The 19,593-nt window shown below is 37.2% G+C and overlaps 2 protein-coding genes across 7 annotated transcripts in view; both read right to left on the bottom strand.

Moving 5' to 3' along the window:
* Window positions 1–5,288, bottom strand: part of Thsd1 (thrombospondin type 1 domain containing 1) — a 28,130-nt gene extending 22,842 nt beyond the window's left edge. Inside the window, exons 1-2 of one of the 4 annotated variants that reach the window (XM_078016079.1) lie at window positions 4,956–5,288; window positions 1,921–2,060 (exon numbers count right to left, since the gene is read on the bottom strand). In XM_078016079.1, the coding sequence (XP_077872205.1) occupies window positions 1,921–1,978 (58 nt within the window). In that variant the 5' untranslated portion in view covers window positions 1,979–2,060; window positions 4,956–5,288. The other 3 variants (XM_078016077.1, XM_078016076.1, XM_078016078.1) reach the window with 3 other exon arrangements.
* A 3,809-nt stretch (window positions 5,289–9,097) lies between these two features.
* The window catches only part of Vps36 (vacuolar protein sorting 36 homolog), a 30,827-nt gene continuing 20,331 nt past the window's right edge, over window positions 9,098–19,593 (bottom strand). For 2 of the 3 annotated variants that reach the window (XM_078016080.1, XM_078016082.1), the window contains exons 7-14: window positions 18,529–18,561; window positions 18,336–18,413; window positions 17,476–17,610; window positions 15,655–15,720; window positions 13,964–14,028; window positions 13,290–13,374; window positions 12,277–12,353; window positions 9,098–12,189 (exon numbers count right to left, since the gene is read on the bottom strand). In XM_078016080.1, the coding sequence (XP_077872206.1) occupies window positions 12,096–12,189; window positions 12,277–12,353; window positions 13,290–13,374; window positions 13,964–14,028; window positions 15,655–15,720; window positions 17,476–17,610; window positions 18,336–18,413; window positions 18,529–18,561 (633 nt within the window). In that variant the 3' untranslated portion in view covers window positions 9,098–12,095. The remainder of the gene's footprint in view (window positions 12,190–12,276; window positions 12,354–13,289; window positions 13,375–13,963; window positions 14,029–15,654; window positions 15,721–17,475; window positions 17,611–18,335; window positions 18,414–18,528; window positions 18,562–19,593) is intronic. The other variant, XM_078016081.1, reaches the window with a different exon arrangement.

The raw sequence follows: 19,593 nt of genomic DNA, 5'->3' as shown, positions 1-19,593 counted from the left end.
TGTCTTCATTTCTTAATTGTATTTAAAGGATCTGCTCTATATAAATGTGTTGCTAAAAAGAAAAAAAAAACAGTGATGGTATTTTGATTCACATTAAAGGGAAAAAAACTAGATCTCTCAAAGTATCTTCTTTTCCATGAGTGACCAGTGCATTCAACTTCTGTTCTCCATTTTTTTTTGTACTGGGGATTGAACACAGGGCACTTTATCACTGATTTCTATCCCCAGCCCCAGGTTTGTTTTTTGTGTTTTGAGACAGGATCTCACTAACTTAACTTGCCCAGGCTGGCCTTAAACTTGGGATCCTCCTGCCTCAGCCTCCTAAGTAGCTGTGATTACAAGACACGTGCCACCATACCCAGCCACTCATTCAACTTTCGTCTGCATATTCTGGCATGATATTTTGCTCTTTACAATAAACATCACTGTGTTTGTTTAAATGGAGAATTTGGATGCCTTATTTATCACTGTGAAAACATCACTGTGTTTGTTTAAATGGAGAATTTGGATGCCTTATTTATCACTGTGAAAACATCACTGTGTTTGTTTAAATGGAGAATTTGGATGCCTTATTTATCACTGTGAAACCAAGGACACTAATTGTTTTTTGTAGGAAGCTGTTACATGTAAAGCAACATGTTTAAAGTAGTGATAAATTACTTTAAAAGAAACAAACCCCAAATTTCCTTAAATCGAGTGTCATCTTTCTTAAATAAACTTCTTTTTAAAAAAAGTCTGAGAAAGGAGATCTGGCTAAAATGACCTCTACATGCTCTGGTTTGTTGTTGTTGTTGATGTTTTTTTTAAATATTTATTTTTTAAAAGTAGTTGGACACAATACCCTTATATTGTTTATTTATTTTTATGTGGTGCTGAGTATCGAACCCAGGGCCTCGCACGTGCTAGACAAGTGATCTACCGCTGAGCCATAACCCCAGCCAGCTCTGGTCCATTTAACTGGCTTTGCTACTGACATTACTCAAGCCAGGGTTACCTGTTTCTTGAAACACAATTCTTTCATCAAATCGGAAGAGTTTTTACTCTCATACCATCAAGTGCTTAGATGTCTAGAAATATTAAGAAATCATCAAAAGTAAAGAAGATTAAGTCACATTGTTGATGCTATTGGTTCAACAGTTATACATAAAACCACTTCAATAATTGAGAAATGAACTCAATTTTGAGATGAAACAATAAAAAGAAGTAACTTTAAACACCTATTATATGCTCAGACATTTGAGGTGTTCCACATACTTAATTTTTTAAAACACTGACCCTGTGAAGTCAGTGTTATTGATAAGGTTGAAAGAAACTAAGAACTTTGTCTAAAAGCATACAACTGAAATTCAGACTGGTTCCAAAGATACTCCAGTGGCAAAACTCTGTTGTCCAGTGAAATCTCTCTCTCTCTCTCTCTCTCTCTTTTTTTTTTTTCAGCGCTGGGGATAGAACCCAAGGCCTTGCACACTGTAGGTTAAATGCTTGACCATTGACCTACAAACCCAGTTCAAGTCAAGAAAAATCTCATGTAGAACCCCAATATACAAAACATCAGTGTGTGTGTGTGTGTGTGTGTGTGTGTGTGTGTGTGTGTGTGAAGTGACTTATAGTACTGAACTTCTGGGAAATCAAAGAGAACTCAGGGTAACAAGATTGTTTCCAATTTATTGAAATGGTAGTGAGTTTTTTTAAAAAAATGTTTGAGTTAAAAATATATTTAAAGTACAATTTAAACCATCATGCTGAACTCCTGAAGCACCTTAAGAGAACCCAGGGTTGCAAAGCCACCATTTAAAAGGTTCTAGACAGTTGACCCTATTGCCTCTTCCATAGAAGTTCACCAACATCAGTAAATTATAATCTTCACATTGACGCTTGTTTATTGATACCTTTAGCATCAAGTACACTCACAACACTCACCATAGTCACAGAGCACCACCAACAATAGATTTGAAAAGTCTTTCAACATTGGTTTCATTCTGATCAGCAAAATCCCAGGTCTTTAGTCTCCTCATGTCCTTTCTCCCATCCGAATTGTGATTTTCTTTTTCCAAAAATACCTGAAATTAGAATCTCAAAAAAATGATGACTCCATTCAACGTGACTCATAAAATCATAAACTGACAAAGCCATTATAAGAAGTTGAACTTCCTAGATGATATTAAAAGAAAACCAGAGAGAACAATAATTTTCCCTGGGGCAAGGACCTGTAATCGTATAAACTGAGCTCACCTGTCCAGAACATTCAGGTATGTCTAACACCAAGAGTATCTTTGCACAACGTGAAAATCTTTTATCTTTATAGCACATTTTAAGTAGAGAGTTTTTGTTACTTGCTTAATTTTATCAAAGCTGATAGCCAATCTGCATAACACATTTCCACATGATTTATATGCTGGGCATTTCTCACTGATCGGTTTACTAAGTATTTGTCAAACTTTCATTTATCAGTGCTATGTGGAATTCCCTACCTGGATTCCACAAACAGGCTATTAAGATTTCTTTGAATAATGAGTGTGTTATCTGAATTGCTTCATTTCTTTGATTCCTATGAACTACATCCAAAAGATCAAACCTTTGAAAGATACCTTATATATTATAGGAAATCTGAACTCCATGTGGCCCTAACTTTCCTTATTTAGGAGAGTCTAAGGAGAAAACATAAATAACAATTATCATCTCTTGTCAGTCTTCCAAAATTTCTTGTTGCTGCTATATATTGGGAGATAGATGATTCATACAGCAGTCTTTCCAGACCACCTAAGAAGGCAGGGAAGACCTTATTGGCCTGTGGCTCACAATGATTTGTGGGAAAAGGCCAATAAACAAATACTAGAACATTAGATTATAGAAAAAGATGCAGGGCATTTATAGCAAATTTTTTTCATATTAGAATCTAGCAAACTATGTAACCAATGTAATCTAGCAAACTATGTAATCTAGCAAATCTATTAAACATAACCAAATACATATTTCTTAATGTTTACAGTCTCCCTATTATTCCTTTTTTTTTTGTCTTGTTTTATTTTGTTTTGTGGTACTGGGTATTGAACCCAGGACCTTGCACACACTTAAGCAAGCACTCTAGTACTGAGCTACGTTCCTAGTCCCATATTTAATGTATATTTAAAAAACAATTATATTACATTTGAAATATATGTTACCTCCCTGAAGATAAGAACAGAAATTAATGGAATTAAGCAGACAGGCTGCAATAAGCCAAAATTCAATGGAAAGGAAATTGGTGTGTCCCTTAGCTTTCTTTCGGTAAGAATTGGTTGAACAAAAGAAAGTGAGCTTCCTGTGAGGGAAGCAGACATCTCAAGTGTAACTATACAAATGGGCAGGGATCCCTCCCTTTCTCAACTTCCACAAAAAAAAAAAAAAGAAAGAAAGAAAGAAAAGAAAATTTTGGTTTGGTGGAATTAGCCACATATTTGACCCAATCCTAACCTTGAACATAGATTGGGAAACCTGACCAAAGACAGTAGGTGAGGCCCTGGAAGACAGCATCATCCAATCTCTGGGGCAAGTATGGGCACTTAGGGTAATTAAAATGCTTCATTTAAGTCACTGATAATCAGTAACCAAGCTTCCAAAAGCTGAACTGGCTTTTTTTTTTTTTGTAGGCCATTAATCTTAACTAATTTTATGATTATAATACATTTTCCATCTCATGAAAATGACCAGTAAAACACAGAATTGTGTGATAATCTATATTTAGACTGAACAGAAATAGAATTATAAAATAAACTGGCCTACCTATAAATATAATATGTATTCCGTTCACAGTCAGAATCCATCCTTGTGTTTTTTTGTCTACCTTGCTGTCTTTCAACATGTTATTCCCAATTCCACTACTGACTACTTAACAGTGTTTGGCTTGAGAATCATGTCAAGAAAATAAGTTAGGTCCATTTAAGACACATTTTAAAATATTTGTATAGGCGTTGGGAATGTAGCTTGTGGTAGTATACTTGCCTAGCATGCTGGAGGTCTCGGGTTGAATCCCCACACGGAAAAAATAAATGGGAAAAACAACTTCCCCAAATAACAACTTGTACATAGCATTCAAGTACAAATTCTAAACGCATCTGCTGAGAGGTAAGAGGGTGAAGACAAGTTGTGAATATTCTCAATGGCATCACTCAACCTTAGATCCCATGCTTTTGCTAAAACAGCTAAGTAAACGCTTTTATATTCCCTTTCACACCTGCCAAAAAAGAAAAAAATAATAATTCTCTACTGACTTTCCAGAGTTGAAATTACAAAAACTAATTAATTAATTTAATTAAACAGAAACAAAGTGTCTTTTGTCCCTCTGACAAACATGCATATACTCTTGTACATATCTAGGAATAATATTTATTAGGAGGAAATCCAATTCCAAAGCCGTTTGTATGAAGACTTTGTTTACATATCCAGTTGAGGCTGCGGTGCCTGGGTTCCCTGGGAAGGCTGCGCAAGCCCCGTTTACTCAGCTTCCAAAGGCAGCAGGTCAAGTTCATGCTAGGAACTCCAGCCATGGAGCGGTCAGTACAAAGCCCTTTTAATGAAGATCGTCTTGAAATTCTTACATCTCATGTTATTTGTACCCCAGAAAAGATTGATTTTTGTTAAGAAACAAACTTACTCGGCCACGCTTAGTCTCAGAGCTACGATTTTTCAAAGATCCCAAACACCTGGACTCAATACCGCCTACAGCCGATCTTGGTTACACCGGCCACACTAGCGTCGGGAAGAGCCGGGTTCAGGGTAGACTCCCGGGTGTAAAATCAACACCTTTTAAGAGTTTGTTCCCCGGGGACTGAAAGCGGTAGGTGGAGTGAACGCCACTATCCATCTGCGCTTTCAGGCTGCCAGGAGGAGGCAAGGTCCGGCAGCACTTCCCGAACCCCGTGGCACAGGAGCGCCGGCCGGGGCGCGGGCATCCAGCTGCCCAAGGCTCTCCTTACCTCTGGGGACTGGCGAGGGTGGTGAGGCTGGACGGAGGTTTCAAGGCCGGCCGGGAGAGGTGGAGAGGCGGAGAGGCGGTGAGGCGGCAGGGAGGCCTCAAGGGCCGCGAGGCTGCGCGCGGAGCATCCCGCGACCCCGGACTGCGCTCCCGCGCCCCGCGGTGCACCGCTCCCGCAGCCCCGCCCGGACCCGCCCCGGACGACAAGGGGAGGCGGGCACCCGGAGGGCGGGGGTCATTCCGGACCCAGCGAGGTCCGCCCCCGCCACTTCTGGGCAGCGCATCCTTTCCTGCCCCCTCCGGCTAGCCGCCGCTGGACAGGAAACCCGCAGGAAACGTGCGCGCCGGGCAGGGTTTTGCGGGGAGGGGGCGGGGCACCCCAGACGCAGACCCCCCCTACGCTGCACCCCCAGCCCCCAGCCCAGACCTAGTGTTTCAAGGGTAAGCCGTCTCCAGGCACTTAAAATACAATCACTTCTTTACCTGGGTCAGACCGAAAGAAAAGCCATTGAAGTGGCATAAAGTGTGGGCTGTAAACTTGTTTTCCCAAATGTCATTGAAGAATTTCAAAGGAAAAGTTCAGATAAATTGCACATTGCTTTTTCTTCTCCTGGAGCCAGACTTGGCTTTTAATTAAATTAAAAATAACTGAGCATAAAAAAAAAGATGAGTGTTAAATTTGTCTTTTTAAAAGAATCGAAGAGGATAGAGTTCCACATCAGCATCGGTTATTAATAATGTACACTGAGGGTTACCATTTGTTTTCTTTTATGCAGAACATATTATTTAAACATTAATTTTGTATGGTAATAGATAGCAGAGCACAGCCCCTGGAGAACCAGGGATTAGAAGGAAACACCAGGGAATCTTTGGGGTGGGAGTGTGATACATTGTTCTATTGGTTAGGGTGTTAGGTGGATTTACTACCCATTTGTCACAGCCCATGGGACTTAACATGTGCATCTCACTGTTTGTAAATATCACCTAAAATTTCAAAACGTTTTAAAACATGTCATTTGCAGATCATTTAATTCATCATCTTCTAAAAGGCAGCACAATTATTCACTTATGCTATTGTTGCCGCTGTTGACGAGTCCTTGCTTCCCCAATGTTGAAGAATAACACCAGAGAAGCATGGGGAGGCAAGGTCAGAGTGGAAAATTAGAAGTTTATTAAAGGACAGCAGAAAAGACTCCTCCTGGTGGAGGAAGGGGACCCAAGAGATGGAATCCGTGGAAGTGCGGTTGTCTCTCCATTTTATAGTTTTTGGTGACACAGGTGCACCAAGAAGTAATCTGGGATGGAAGGACTTCATTAACACTTCTTTGGGATGGACTTTAGGCCTAGGGCTTTTTCCTGGACTTCATTAACATTCCAGGAGAGTTCAACTTTTCTGGGAATTCATTCTCAACATGGCCTCCATTTAGATTTCACTCGATATTAGACCCGATTTACCTAACTACACTGACTACCTAATTTTAAATCTGGCTTCATTCTCCCCTCTAATTTTGGGAACTCCTTACTGCTGTAAGGAAACGGGGCTAAGATTATTCTGGCTTCTTCAGGCTGAAAGGGACGATGTTGGGCAAGCAGTTTGGAGTCCCCTTTAAAAATCGGGTCTATCGAGTGGTCCATGTTAGAAGTCCGATTGAGAAGTAATAGGCTGCAGGGCCATTTGAGTAGATGGGTGGTCTATAAGAGAAACAAGAATTCATCAGTACTGGGACCAGATTGATGCAGCAATAAATGCCACAGCACAGGAATATGTCAATGAGACCACTGGAGGACAGAAAGCCAATCAGTGCATTTGCTATGAAGAGGAGGGTCATCAGAGGAGGGAGACATCCCTGATGCTTCCAAGGGAAGCCACATGGTCAAGCAAGGCCTGGATCCATCCTAGCGCAAATGGCACTAGCGGAACTGAGAAGCTGCTGTAAAGTTCCCCCAGGACTCCCATGGAAACACAGCTGACTGTTAACAATAGATAGAAACAAAAGTCATTTTTGACTTGCTTCATCTTAAACACTTAGCAAAGACAGCTAAAGCCAAAACATAGCTATTCCTGGACATTTTAAATAATAATAATAGTTAAATGTAACTTCCAAGAATAAGTAAACTGGAGGCTACAAAAGAGATTCTTAGGCAGGAATGCCTGATAACTTGCTCTATGGTAATCTTTCAAAAGACACTCTTCCCACAAAAAGCCACTATTTGAGAGTGGGAGGACCTAAATCCAGAAACAAGCCTTTATAGATATGTTTGGTCATTTTTAAAATAATAGTTTCATTGAGATGTTTGATCATTTTTGACTTAGAATTCCTTGCCAAAGTGTATTACAGTCTTTATTAGTTAAGATTTAGTTTAATCTTTTCTGAAATAAAAGTGAAGACTCAAAAAGGCCTTTAAAAAACACTGGTGTGTGGTGGTATCATACTGAACTAAAACTGGCTCTCAAGACACACACATTGAATTATTTTAGACTAGCAACTAATCTAATGATCTATGCAGACTACAAAATCTGGACTCAGTAACTCCCTGTACACAAATGGAGAGATGTTTTATTTCCCAACTTAGTGCTCTGAGATGAAAGCCATAACTGACTCATGATTTCATATCAGCACACAAGGAAGAACATGAATGATCCAATTTTCACACTCTAATAACAGCTTATAAAAACAAGATCTTACATGTGTGTAACCTGACTTTTTAGGAGTCTCTCTCACATCATGGATATGGCCCATGTCTTAAAATTTAAATAAGAGCAAATCTCAGGCTGACCCATAACGAGTCTGGTTGAGAAGCCTTGTGGGAAAAGAGGTAAAGAACATAGATTTAGGTTTGTTAGTCAACTTAAGACACGGTACTATTATCTGAAATTCACTCAATACTTTTTGTTTTGTTTTAGGTACTGAGGATTGAGGGGGCCTCATGTATGCTTGGTAAGCACATTACCAATGAGTCACACCCCAGCCCACCCATTCAGTTAATATTTAACTGAGAATTTACTTGTAACGTCACTAGCCTAGGACAGTGAGGACTCAAAAAAAAAAAAAAAAAAAAAAAAAAAAGCTATATGACAGTCTTTGAACTTAAAGAAAGGAAATCTGGGCAAACAAAGGAGACATGTCCAGGAACGGGAATGGGCACACCTCGTGCTATTCCCTTGACCCAGTGCCTTCCACTTACTGGCAACCTCTCAGTCTTTGTGGGTCTAGTTTACCAGGTTCTTCTTCTCCCACAAAGCCTCCCAGAGCACTCCATCAAAACTGAAGGTTCTGGGCTGGGGATGTGGCTCAAGCAGTAACGCACTCTCCCGGCATGCACAGGGTGCTGGATTTGATCCTCAGCACCACATAAAATAAAATAAAGATGTTGTGTCCATCGAAAACTTTAATAAATATTAAAAAATTATCTCTCTCTCTTCTCAAAAAAACAAAAAAACTGAAGGCTCCCTCAGTCCTCCACAGTATGGTACTTGTGCCCTATCCATGGCACTTCACCGTCAGTGAAAAGTTGTTTCCATTTCTCCAACAATACCACCCTCTTCTTCAAGGCAGGGCAGTATATTATTTGTATTATCCTACCCCTTTGCCTAATGCTTCATAAAGTTCCTCACAGAAAACCTGTATGTATTTTTTTTTAAAAAAAGATTCTTTTAGATTGAATTGAATGAGAGCTAAAGTAGGATAAAGTGGAGGCAAATTATAAATAGGTATATACATCAAAGCTAATTCATTCAGTAAATATTTATTGAATGCTTACTGTGTGCCAGGCCCTGTTCTAGGCTCTGGGGATATATTTACGAACAAGCCAGACAAAAATCTCTGCCCTTGTGGAGCTTACACTCTACATCTATTATAAGGTATGGGATCAGTAATAAATTTACATAAATCCAACCATTTGTATTGGCAAAAAGGCACACATTTAAATAGTGTAATTTTTTTTTCCTGTGATGCTGAGGATGGAACCCAGGGTCTCACACATGCAGGTGCTGTATTACTGAGTCATACTTCTAGCCCTAAAATGGTGTATTTATTAATGCTATAAAAGTCTATTGTTGGTATGCAGTTTTTATTATATATTGTACTTACTATATGCATGACATATTCACACCTACATATCACTCCACAGGGATTCAAACTATAAGATTATAAAGAGAACTTTATTGGCAATTTAAGAGATTTTCAAGGATCATGTTGAGCATGCTCTATTTTGTCCTTAGGCGAAATCTGTAAAACCTAACCACCTTTAAGCTGTGACTCCATTGAAAATGCTGAGATTGGTGGGCAAAAGAGAACCATTTTAAATATATGAGTTTGAGAGTGATGAAATGATGAATCGACATTCTGATCAGCTTGGTCTGGTGACAGGGAACTAGAGCTACACATTCACACAAACATACAGGGTCTACACACGATGGGATTCACATCCAGCATTAAGAGGAGGAAAAAAAAAAACAGTTCATGACTCATTTCTCATGTTTAAAGAAAACTAAAATAGTAAGCACTTGAAGTCATAAATATTTATAAGCAATGCTTAATTATAAAATCTAAAAGAAAAATTCTTAACATACTGGCTTGGTATGACTAAAAGTTTATCATTTTCACAAAGTATTTATAAAAGAACACCAACGTAAGAAAATCATTTTAATATTTTGCAATCATTTTACTATATATACATTAATATCAGTCATTTAACCCTGAAAACAACCTTCACTTATACAATGTAAAAAAATTTTTCTTGACAGGAAGTGATATTTATTGAATGCTAGAAATACTCCATTACCATAAAGCTACAAAGAGATTCATGCTCCTATGAGCAAAGTTAGGAGAACAAAAATAATTATACCAGTGATAAGCACCAAGGCAGAACTTTTTTGCACTTAGGGCCTGATTGGTTGTATCTAAACATAACCTCTAACAATAAAAGACAAAAATAACACCTCATTTGGCAAAAAATAAAAATACAAATGGAGGTCTGGAAAAAGTGAAAAATGCCCATTTTTAAAATAAAATAATAAAATCAATTGTACTTATTCTTTAGTTAATGTGACATCTGAAAAGCATATTCATCTCATTTTTCTTTAGATCACTCTCAACAACTCATATTGTTTCATTTTTTTCATCTGTTGTCACATTAAAGTAAATAGTATGTTGAATTATGTCAGCTTGCTGTAATGAATCCCAACTATTAGAACTACATCCAGAAGCTCCAACAACCTTATCTGCAACTACTCCAACATGTGAAACAGATTATTATTTATCTCTGTTAATTTTTAAGATCCCTAGCCAGACAAGATACTGTGATTTGTGTGTATGTGTGCTTATGTATGTACACACAAGTCTGCCAGAGCCATGTGACAGAGTGAGTGCAACCCAGAGGGGAGATGTACAAACAAGTTTACATTATGGTCCAACTAACCCCCTAAAAGACTTGGGTGGCCAGACACTATACTTCCAAAATAAACCTGAGGCTGAGCAATGAGGTAATTAGGGGATCTGTCACCACAATGAAGAGTCAGTGACAGGTTTGGAAAACAAAGACTAAAGCAGGATGCCTTGGCCACAGCATTCCCATGACACTGGAAAACACCAAGCAGCAACAGATACTTTTCAGGAAGGGATTAGAGGTAGGGAATCCCCTTACCTGTGGCTGAGGACCTCGGCACCTCCCAAGAGGGCATTTGCAGTAGCCTCTACCTCACCTAGTAGGAAAGTCCTGGAGTGTGCACCTGGGCATCCCTCCTCTTGGTGCCAAGGGTTTTCCCCATTCGTATACTATCCCCCCTGGAGAATTGGCTTAAAACAACGCTACTCTTCTGTGTCCAACTCAGTCTCAGAAAGGGGTCTCCTGTCCCGTAGGGGTCCCTGAGTTGGAGGTAATGCTGATACACTGTACACTGTAGAGCAGTAACATATGAAGTCAGCCAGTCTACTTAAAAAGTCAAGCACTCTACAGGCAACATTGGCCAGTTATTGTTGTCTCAGTATTAACACCTTTTACCAAGATAGTTTCTTCACACAACTTATAATGTGTAGGGCAAAGAAGAAATACATATTTCTGAAATATGATAGAAAGATTTTTTTTTTAAGTTCAGTGTTAAGATTCCTTAAGGGAGGGAGAAGGAGGCATATTACTTTTCCACTTTCTCTTCCCATCCTTGGCTTCCAGGTAATAGAGCACTAAGGTTCCTGTGAAATTAGCTAAAGGTTCCCATTGCCCTTCCACCTGCAGAACAATTCTAGGGAATTCCTAAGCCATCTACCTTCCAAATTTGTAATCGTAACTCTGGGCATGTCTATACAGCTCTTTAATTCAGTTTCAAAATCCCACAGCATTTTTTAGGCAAAATGACACAGTTGCATTCTTTAAATGCCAGCCATGAAATCATCACTTAAAAAACAAACAGCAAAACCTATTTAGAATATAAATGTAAGTCAAATAAGATTTTCTTCTTAATTTTTTTTTTTCTGTGCTAGAGCTATGAGCCAGGGCCTCATACATGCTAGGCAAGAGCTCTTCCAGAGCCTCACTCCCAGCCCTCTTCTTTTTTAAAGGTGTTTCGTTTGGTTTGTCGAAGACATGCCTATGACTGCTTTAAAAAGCCCTTAGGAAGAGCCTCATGGGGCATAGTAAAGTTTGATATTTTGTTTCAATGTTGTCAGGTTCTTAAACTGCACTGTAGCTATGACTTCCTTCAAGAAAACCCCCCAAAATGGGTGCATTAGACACAGAGGAAAACATTCATAATTCAGTGAATTTTAGTCATACCAAATTAATAATCTAACCTATCCAAACATGCAACTTATCTTTTTCCTCCTTCAAGGACTTAAATTCCCTTCTTCACTAAATGGTTACTTTTGGGAATCAAAATCTACTGTATTTCAAGTTAAACTCGGAGGATTTTGCACAACTATAGCATGATTTTAAATTCATATTGGCATTCATTTTTCTGTATTTTCCTTTATGTATCCTAAATAAGTTTTCAGAACCATAATATTTAGGGAGAGATTAAAAGAGTTTTATATCATTCTGTGAAATTCTAATAAATCTTCAATTTATCGGGGTTTATCTCTTAGCTCAGTGTCACACAATCTACCAGATAAAAGTATGGACAAAAAGTATTTCAAATACAAAACCCTTAGCTCTGTGTCATAAATAAATTTGGGTAAAACCGCAAGCCTTCCACTGAGTCATCTCGGCAAAGATGACCCATCTTCTCTGCAAGCAGTAACCTAGGAATAAAAAGAAGAAAACTTTAATTACCTGTCCATTCAGAAACACAAACACAAACTATAAAGAACGGCAAAGGCCTAACTTACCTTTCTTTGGCCAGGAGGACAGACATTCCCACGAGCTTGGCAAACTCTTCTGATGTTAGGGATCCTTTTTCTGAAACCTATCAAAACCACAGAACAGATTAAAAAAAAAAAAGTTATTAGTTTAGTACACCTCTGTACTGACCTTAGGCAGAATATATAACTGTATATACAGGAAATAATGTTCTGATTTTTCTAATAAAATCCAAAGAATGTTCACTTAAAATTAAATCTTAATAAGTGCATAAATCTATAAAAATTATGGACCCAGAACAAATAGAGCAGAAGCTAAAATATCAACATGAAGCCCTTATAACATAACAGAGCCAAACACTATACTAAAGCCTAGAAAGAGTTACTGGATATTCTGAAAGGAGCACATAACAAATTTTAATCAAGTTAGTACTATATGCTTTAGTAAAGGATCCATATATATAGGTTTAGTTTAAAATGTGTGGCAGAATATCTATAGTCTTGGGGTTTTTATATAGCTTGAACTGAAACATACAATAATTATGAATTATTAAATTACACAGGTTCATCTTAAAGGCTTAACAACAATAGCATTTCAGGTATACTAATGGGTAATTTTGGCAGTTTGGCCAGTTAAAATCCATCTAAACTGTATTCGCTCTTCAAATTTGTTGAAGCACTTATTTCACAAAACAAATTCTAATGTTTTATAATGCTGTTTATGTAGGTGTTAACTTAAAGAAAAAAGTTTAATTTTGTGTAACATTCTAATTAAGAAAGTTAGAACTTCAGTAGAAAAGCCAGAACTTCACTAATTCTAACTCTCCTTACTTCCAAGATTTTAAGAGGGCCAATAAGCTTCCAAAAGCTTTTAATGAATGACTTTGATTACTATGTATTCATTGTGTATAATAAATCATTGAGTCTGTGAATGTTAATTTTTTAATAAAGTTAAATTCAAAAGAAAATCTTGTTCTCAGATCAGTAAGCATTTGGGTCTTCATGGTGAGTTTTAATGAATGGAGGAAACTGGTTTCACATACTGTCTCCAGGGCCGCGGCTACCATTTCCTCTTCCTTGTGGGACTGAAGCTCAATTACCATGACACCACTGTCAAAAACCCGGAGTCTGAAAACGAGATATGTGAGAACAGAATCAAGAATCATCTGGGATATTCAACTAGTAAGAAGCACACACTTTTTATTTTCTTTTATGCCCAGGAATGAGGACAACGATAATCACACAACATTTAAAATATAATGAATGACCACAAGTAACTATGACAGAACTAAAGTGCTCCTGAATTAACAGGTAATAAGATTACTACATTATTACTAGAATCTACATGCTAAATAAAATATGTCTGACTACTTTCTTTTAACTCCACAGCTGAACACCTGAACTTCTGAATTTCCAGAACGTCAAACACAAACCATCTAAAGGAAAGAGCTGGTTATCCAGAGTTCCTAGGAGGAACTCACAGTCTTATCTTCTTCCCTCAAATCAACAAGAATCTGGGAATCCCATTAGGACACACCCAGTATGATAGGATGAAAACCAGGATGACAGAAGATGCTTGTAGTGTCAGGTGAACTCTAGTAACATATAAGTTCAAGAGGACAACATTTTGCAGCATGGTAAACTTGGTTGAGCTTTTGGTTCTTTCCTGGGCAGAATCATGGTTACAGATGGCAAACTTCTGTGAAAGTTCCTTTACCTGAGAGGCAATTTCAGTGCTTCTAGCATCTTGCATGCATTCACTAAATCTTCTGGTGAGAGCAACTAATGGGGAAAAGAAATCCAGTTTACACTGCAAGTCAATAAGTGTAATGCTATATAATTGTAATGATACTAAAACATAATAGGAAATTTAAAAATTAGCATTTATCAAGAAAATTATGTGGTTTAATCATTACAAAGCAAAAGGAACTAACAAATGAGCCAAATGCTTCAATTCATTAAAGCAGTGCCTTCCAAAAGAAATACTATATATAACTTTAAAATTGTAGTAGCAACATGAAAAGTAAAGGAAAAAAAAAAAGAAATGGTATAGTAGCTGGGAATATAGCTTAGGAGTGCCCAAGGTCCTGAGTTCAATCCCCAGCATTGAAAAAAACCTTTTTTTGAGATGCTGACATTTAACATTTCTTTATTTTGTACTACTCTTTTAACTCTAGTATGTTACAAGCTCACAATCATCACCTGTAGCTGGCTAGTGGCACCGTTTTGGCTAGTGCAGCTTTAACAGATCACAACCGTTGCAGGGACAAGCACAGCTCTGAATCATACAGGATGGCTCCAGAGGCAGCCCCGAGGCCTGGGTGCAAATCCCTGACAAACCACTGTCTCCAGGTGTGGCCTTGGCCAAGTTATTTAATGTAAGCCTCAATTTCCTCATCCCTAAATTATCCCTAGGATGGGGACAGTAAAGGAGCTACCTCACCGAGTGAGTGGGAGGATAAACGAGGCAACACATACAGAGGGCCTTGGCAGGTAGTGAGCACTTGCTGAGGCCACTTATGATGACTGTTCACACACACAACGGAGGCTTAGCTCTGGGCTGGGGTGAGGGCTGCAAAGACATGTGTGAGAATCATCCGCATAGAGGTGACTGTGTTTGGCTGCTGGGACACAAAGGGAACTTGGACAGGACCTTGGAGGCCAAGGATGTGTGGGTGTGACAGGGCAAACAGAGGAGGAAGGTGGCTTTCCCTCTGCACTCTCTAAGGAGCAATCTGTATCTAACTGTTTTTCCCCCCCACTTTTATTTATTTATTTATTTTTAATTAATTATTTTTTTAAATGACATAACAAACCCAGAAAAATTGCATATCTTTATGTGATACCATGTAATTTTTGGTATGTGTATGCATTGCATAATGTTTAAATCAAGTTAAACATGTTTATCTCCTCAGATATTTATTAATTCTCTGTGGAGAAAACTTTCAAAATCCTTTCTGCTAGGTTCTTTAAACAGACTATACTTATGTCTACAGTTAATATGCGAATAGTACCCCAGAGCTGTTTCCTCCTATCTAACTGTAACTTAGGAACAAATTAACTATTGCAGAGAAAGAGGTTCCTGCACAACCTCATTCTTCACAACAAAAATGCAGAATATTAGAGATGAAACATATCATTCATTCCAAACCCTTATCTTAAGGGTAAGTTGGATCCCAGTGAAGTTGTGAAGCTACTCAAGGTCACTCAGCAATCACTGGCAAACCCAGATACAAAATATACCTCCTATATCCCAGCATAGTATTATTTTCACCACACTACACTATTTCTCAAAATAGCTTAGATATTCACAACCCTTCCTCAAATTGTATTCACTCTAGGGGAATTTGTATTATATCAAGAAAGTCTATATTTGGCTAAGAGAGTATCTAAATATTCTGTACTTACTTCCATTCCTCGAGCCCGGTTTACTAAACAGTACACCTCTGTGAGTGACATTATTCCGCCTCGTTCCTATTAAGATGAAATTTAAAAAAAAAAAAGTATTACAATTAGCACCAGTTAGCATTTCTTAGCAGAAATCATGAATTGGAGTGAAATTACAAATCAGGAAAAATTCTTAAGAAGTTTTAAAAAACTAGACTTATACACAGGAGAGCCTATTCAGGTATCAAGAGGCATTTCACCTTCAGTATTTGGACTTTAATGTTGTTATTACTGTTTTAGCATTTACTTACTTAAAAGGAGAGGCACATGTTAGTACATTTACATGTGTAAAGTCATTCCACCTATCCCTATCATGTCACTTCATAATCCTTGAAGATTTCATGTCAAATATTTTTGCAAAAAATCTGTAATGTGATCACTATGTGAAGCTATTTTTTAAAAAACTTTGTGCCAGTGTTACTTTAAAATAAGTTATTACTAAACTGTTTTTAGTATAAGATTAGGATGCACAGAATACTCATGAATATACCTGGTGCAGTGGCAATGATTATTAAGTGAAATAAAGTAATAAATAGGAAACATAGTATTAAATAAGAATACTGTCATTTTGCAGCCCCTAATGAAATGACAGACCAAATAATGACTGTCAGTGGCTGCTGACATGACAAAAAGTCAACCTGTGCCTCCTGAAGTATACAGCACCCTCTATGAAATATTCTTTCCAGAACAAAAAAAAAAAAGCTCTATTTATAACAGTTAATAGGGAATATGTAAAATAGAAGCCTTATTAAAACTACACAGTCAGCCAAGCTATGAGACATTCTGGACTAAACTACCAATTTTTCAACAAATACATTTTAGGAGTGGAAGGCAGGGAGAGAGAGAGGGCAATGAAAAACCCATGGACTTAAAGAGAATGAACCAAAACTTGAGAGACAAATCAATTAATTATAATGTATTCTGATTTGAAAAAACAAACTATAAGAGAAAATGTAAACACAAACTAGTTATTTGATATTAAGGATCATTAGGTGTGAAATGGGATTTTAGTTACATTTAAAGATGTCTATCATTACAGTTACTGAAATATTTACAGATAAAATGATGTGATATTAGGATCTGCTTTAAAATAACTTTGGAAGTTGGTTTATAGATGAAGCTGGGTGATGGGTACATAGGGGATTCATTATATTACTGATTTTGGCATATGTTTGAAATACTTCTTGATACAGAGGCTTTAATAAAGTTTTGGTCACCTGAATATTGTTACACTAGAAGAATCTGCATTACAGAATTATTAATAGTATAATATACATTATGGATAGATAAACAGAAACATCTATAGAAAAATATAATACATTTTTAAATTAGAAAAGCATAGTAAATAGATTTATAGTTATAGATATCTGAAATGCAAATTGAAAGCAATTTAGAGTATTATAAAGACTCATTAATAAGTACACTAGACTAATTTAATATTCCTGAAAAAAAAAATAGTATGTTGATTGATAGTAACCACATCATGAAAGGAGTTAGGCTCTTGTTAAGCTTTGTGATATCATGGAAATAATTTAACATAGTTTTTTTTTATTGGTTGTTCAAAACATTACAAAGCTCATGATATACCATCTTTCATACATTTGACTCAATTGGGTTATGAACTCCCATTTTTACTCCAAATACAAATTGCAGAATCACATGGGTTACACACTCACATTTTTACATAATGGCATATTAGTGACTGTTGTGTTCTGCTACCTTTCCTATCCCCTACTATCCCCCTTAACATAGTTTTTAAAGTATACTTAGGTTTGGTTTTACCTCTAAAGGCACCTGCAATATTCCAGCCAGCTGTTTGGCCAGCTGCATGTGGTACTGTGTTCCTGAGCCGTAGGTTTCTCTGGTAACTGGGTTAGCTATTCCCATGCTCAGCAAGTAGGACTTAAACCTGATGGTCTATAATGAGAGGAGAAAATGCATGAGAAGACAATGTAGAACTCTTTTCTCCACCCCAACATTTGAAATCCTTCCATCAGAAATTCAATTCTGCTCAATTTTCTCTATATACCTATTTCTTCACTATGTTTCTATGCCATGAACTAAAAGGCAGTGGATTTCTAGTAGTTCCTTGCAGGAATCTGAATTATTCTCCTTCCTTCTATGTTTATCTCTCATCCTGTTTATATCACAAGTTTGATGTGAGAGAAAATTTATATAATGACAATATATTTAATATCAACCAAATGATACAAGTGAAAATTTGGGGAAAATAGGTGTGTCCAGATTGTAGATAAATTTAATGGAACAGACATCAAATTTAGGGGCGTATGAAATAGCCACTCCTCACATCTTTCATTATGTTTTCTATACTTCAAGAAAAGGCATTGAACAAACTTGAATCCTACTAGAGTTAACAAAATTTTTATGGTCCACTTTTTCTTTAGCACTTTCACATACCCTCAAGTTCTAAAGGAAATGAAGTGTTACTTTAAAAAGTAAACTGGGAATCTGAGGATTGTAGATCAGTGGTAAGATGACCTTGGGTTCAATCCTGAGGAGAAAGGAAGGAAGGAAAGGGAAGGGAGGAAGAGAGACAGCAAGCAAGCAAACTGGAAAGCCACAAAGATATGGGTGTATTATTGGTGCCACGTGGTTTGTAAGACCTTAAAGGGCATCTTTACCTCATCTTCTGTGATGTCACCCTGCTTCTCTTTAATTTTATTAGCAATTGATTTTGATAACTCCACCATTTCCTTAGCCTGTCAAAAGAAAAGACTAAAAAGAAACAATGTCCCCAAAGTATCTTCTAACAAAACATATTTTCAAAATTGCAGCATAGCTGGTATGAATTTTGGAGGTGTAAATGACATATACCTTGATCATTAGCTTGCTGAGGTCTTCAAAGGCCTGAAATGAGAAATGTAATTTTTACTGGAATCCATCTAAAGAATGAAAATGAATGAAGCATCCTCTATTTTCTTCCCTATAATACAAATTTATGAAATTTCCTTAGAAATATCAATTGTTAATAAAATAATTATATAAGTACATCTACCTTATCTTATAACATCCACTCTACCTAAGAAGCCATACATTTTTCAAAATAAAGTGCAACAAAAACTTTTCAGATTTTCAAAAATAATATAATTATTGATTAAACAAACAAAAGGAAACATAAATTATAGTCTAAAATATTATTTACTATTACTTGACACAAATCAGATAATCTGTCACTGGTTTTCTTGATAGGAGGTCAAGAATCAAGGGCCTTGTAAAGCTTTCCTGGTTGAAAATGGCATTGAACAGCAGCTGCATGAATACCCTTTTGGGCTCAGGTATTTTGGCTGCAATAATAGGTTTGATTTAACTGAAACAGCCTCAGCCTGCCATTTCTAAATGTTTATACTTGTAGCTTTGGATATGGTGGATATCACAAAAAGTATTCCAAAGCCACCAAATGTATCTGAATAAAATCTACCAGTTGTTTCATTTACTACAGCAAAAATACTCTTCAAACTTCATCAAACATGTTTCCAATAAATTATTTCAAGTTACTGAAAATATCCTGCCAGTGCAGAATTTACGTGTACAGATGTTCTCTTTTTAAAAGCAATCAAGCAACTTGTCATTAATTGAAAAATTGGTCCAGAGTGACTGGATATATATAATAGTGGCTCTGATCAGCTTATGCCCATCTGCAGAAAAGTATCCTCCATCTGCAAAAGAATTTTGCTAAAAGAATAGAGTGTTGTATAAGATTCTGATGGCCAGCACCAAGGTTAATACTGAAAACAAAGGGTAATGTGCACACACCTAACAGGAATTTCCTCAGATAAACAAAAGGCTTAAACACTGAATTCTTATCAGCAACAGCCAGCAAATGCAGGAAACCTTCTGTGGGAAGCTCTGGGCACCAGCTCTGAAGCTAAGTCAATCTAA

The sequence above is a fragment of the Ictidomys tridecemlineatus genome, chromosome 6 (genome assembly GCF_052094955.1).
Source record: "Ictidomys tridecemlineatus isolate mIctTri1 chromosome 6, mIctTri1.hap1, whole genome shotgun sequence".
Classification (NCBI taxonomy): domain Eukaryota; kingdom Metazoa; phylum Chordata; class Mammalia; order Rodentia; family Sciuridae; genus Ictidomys; species Ictidomys tridecemlineatus.
This window is presented reverse-complemented; position numbering and strand designations above follow the sequence as displayed.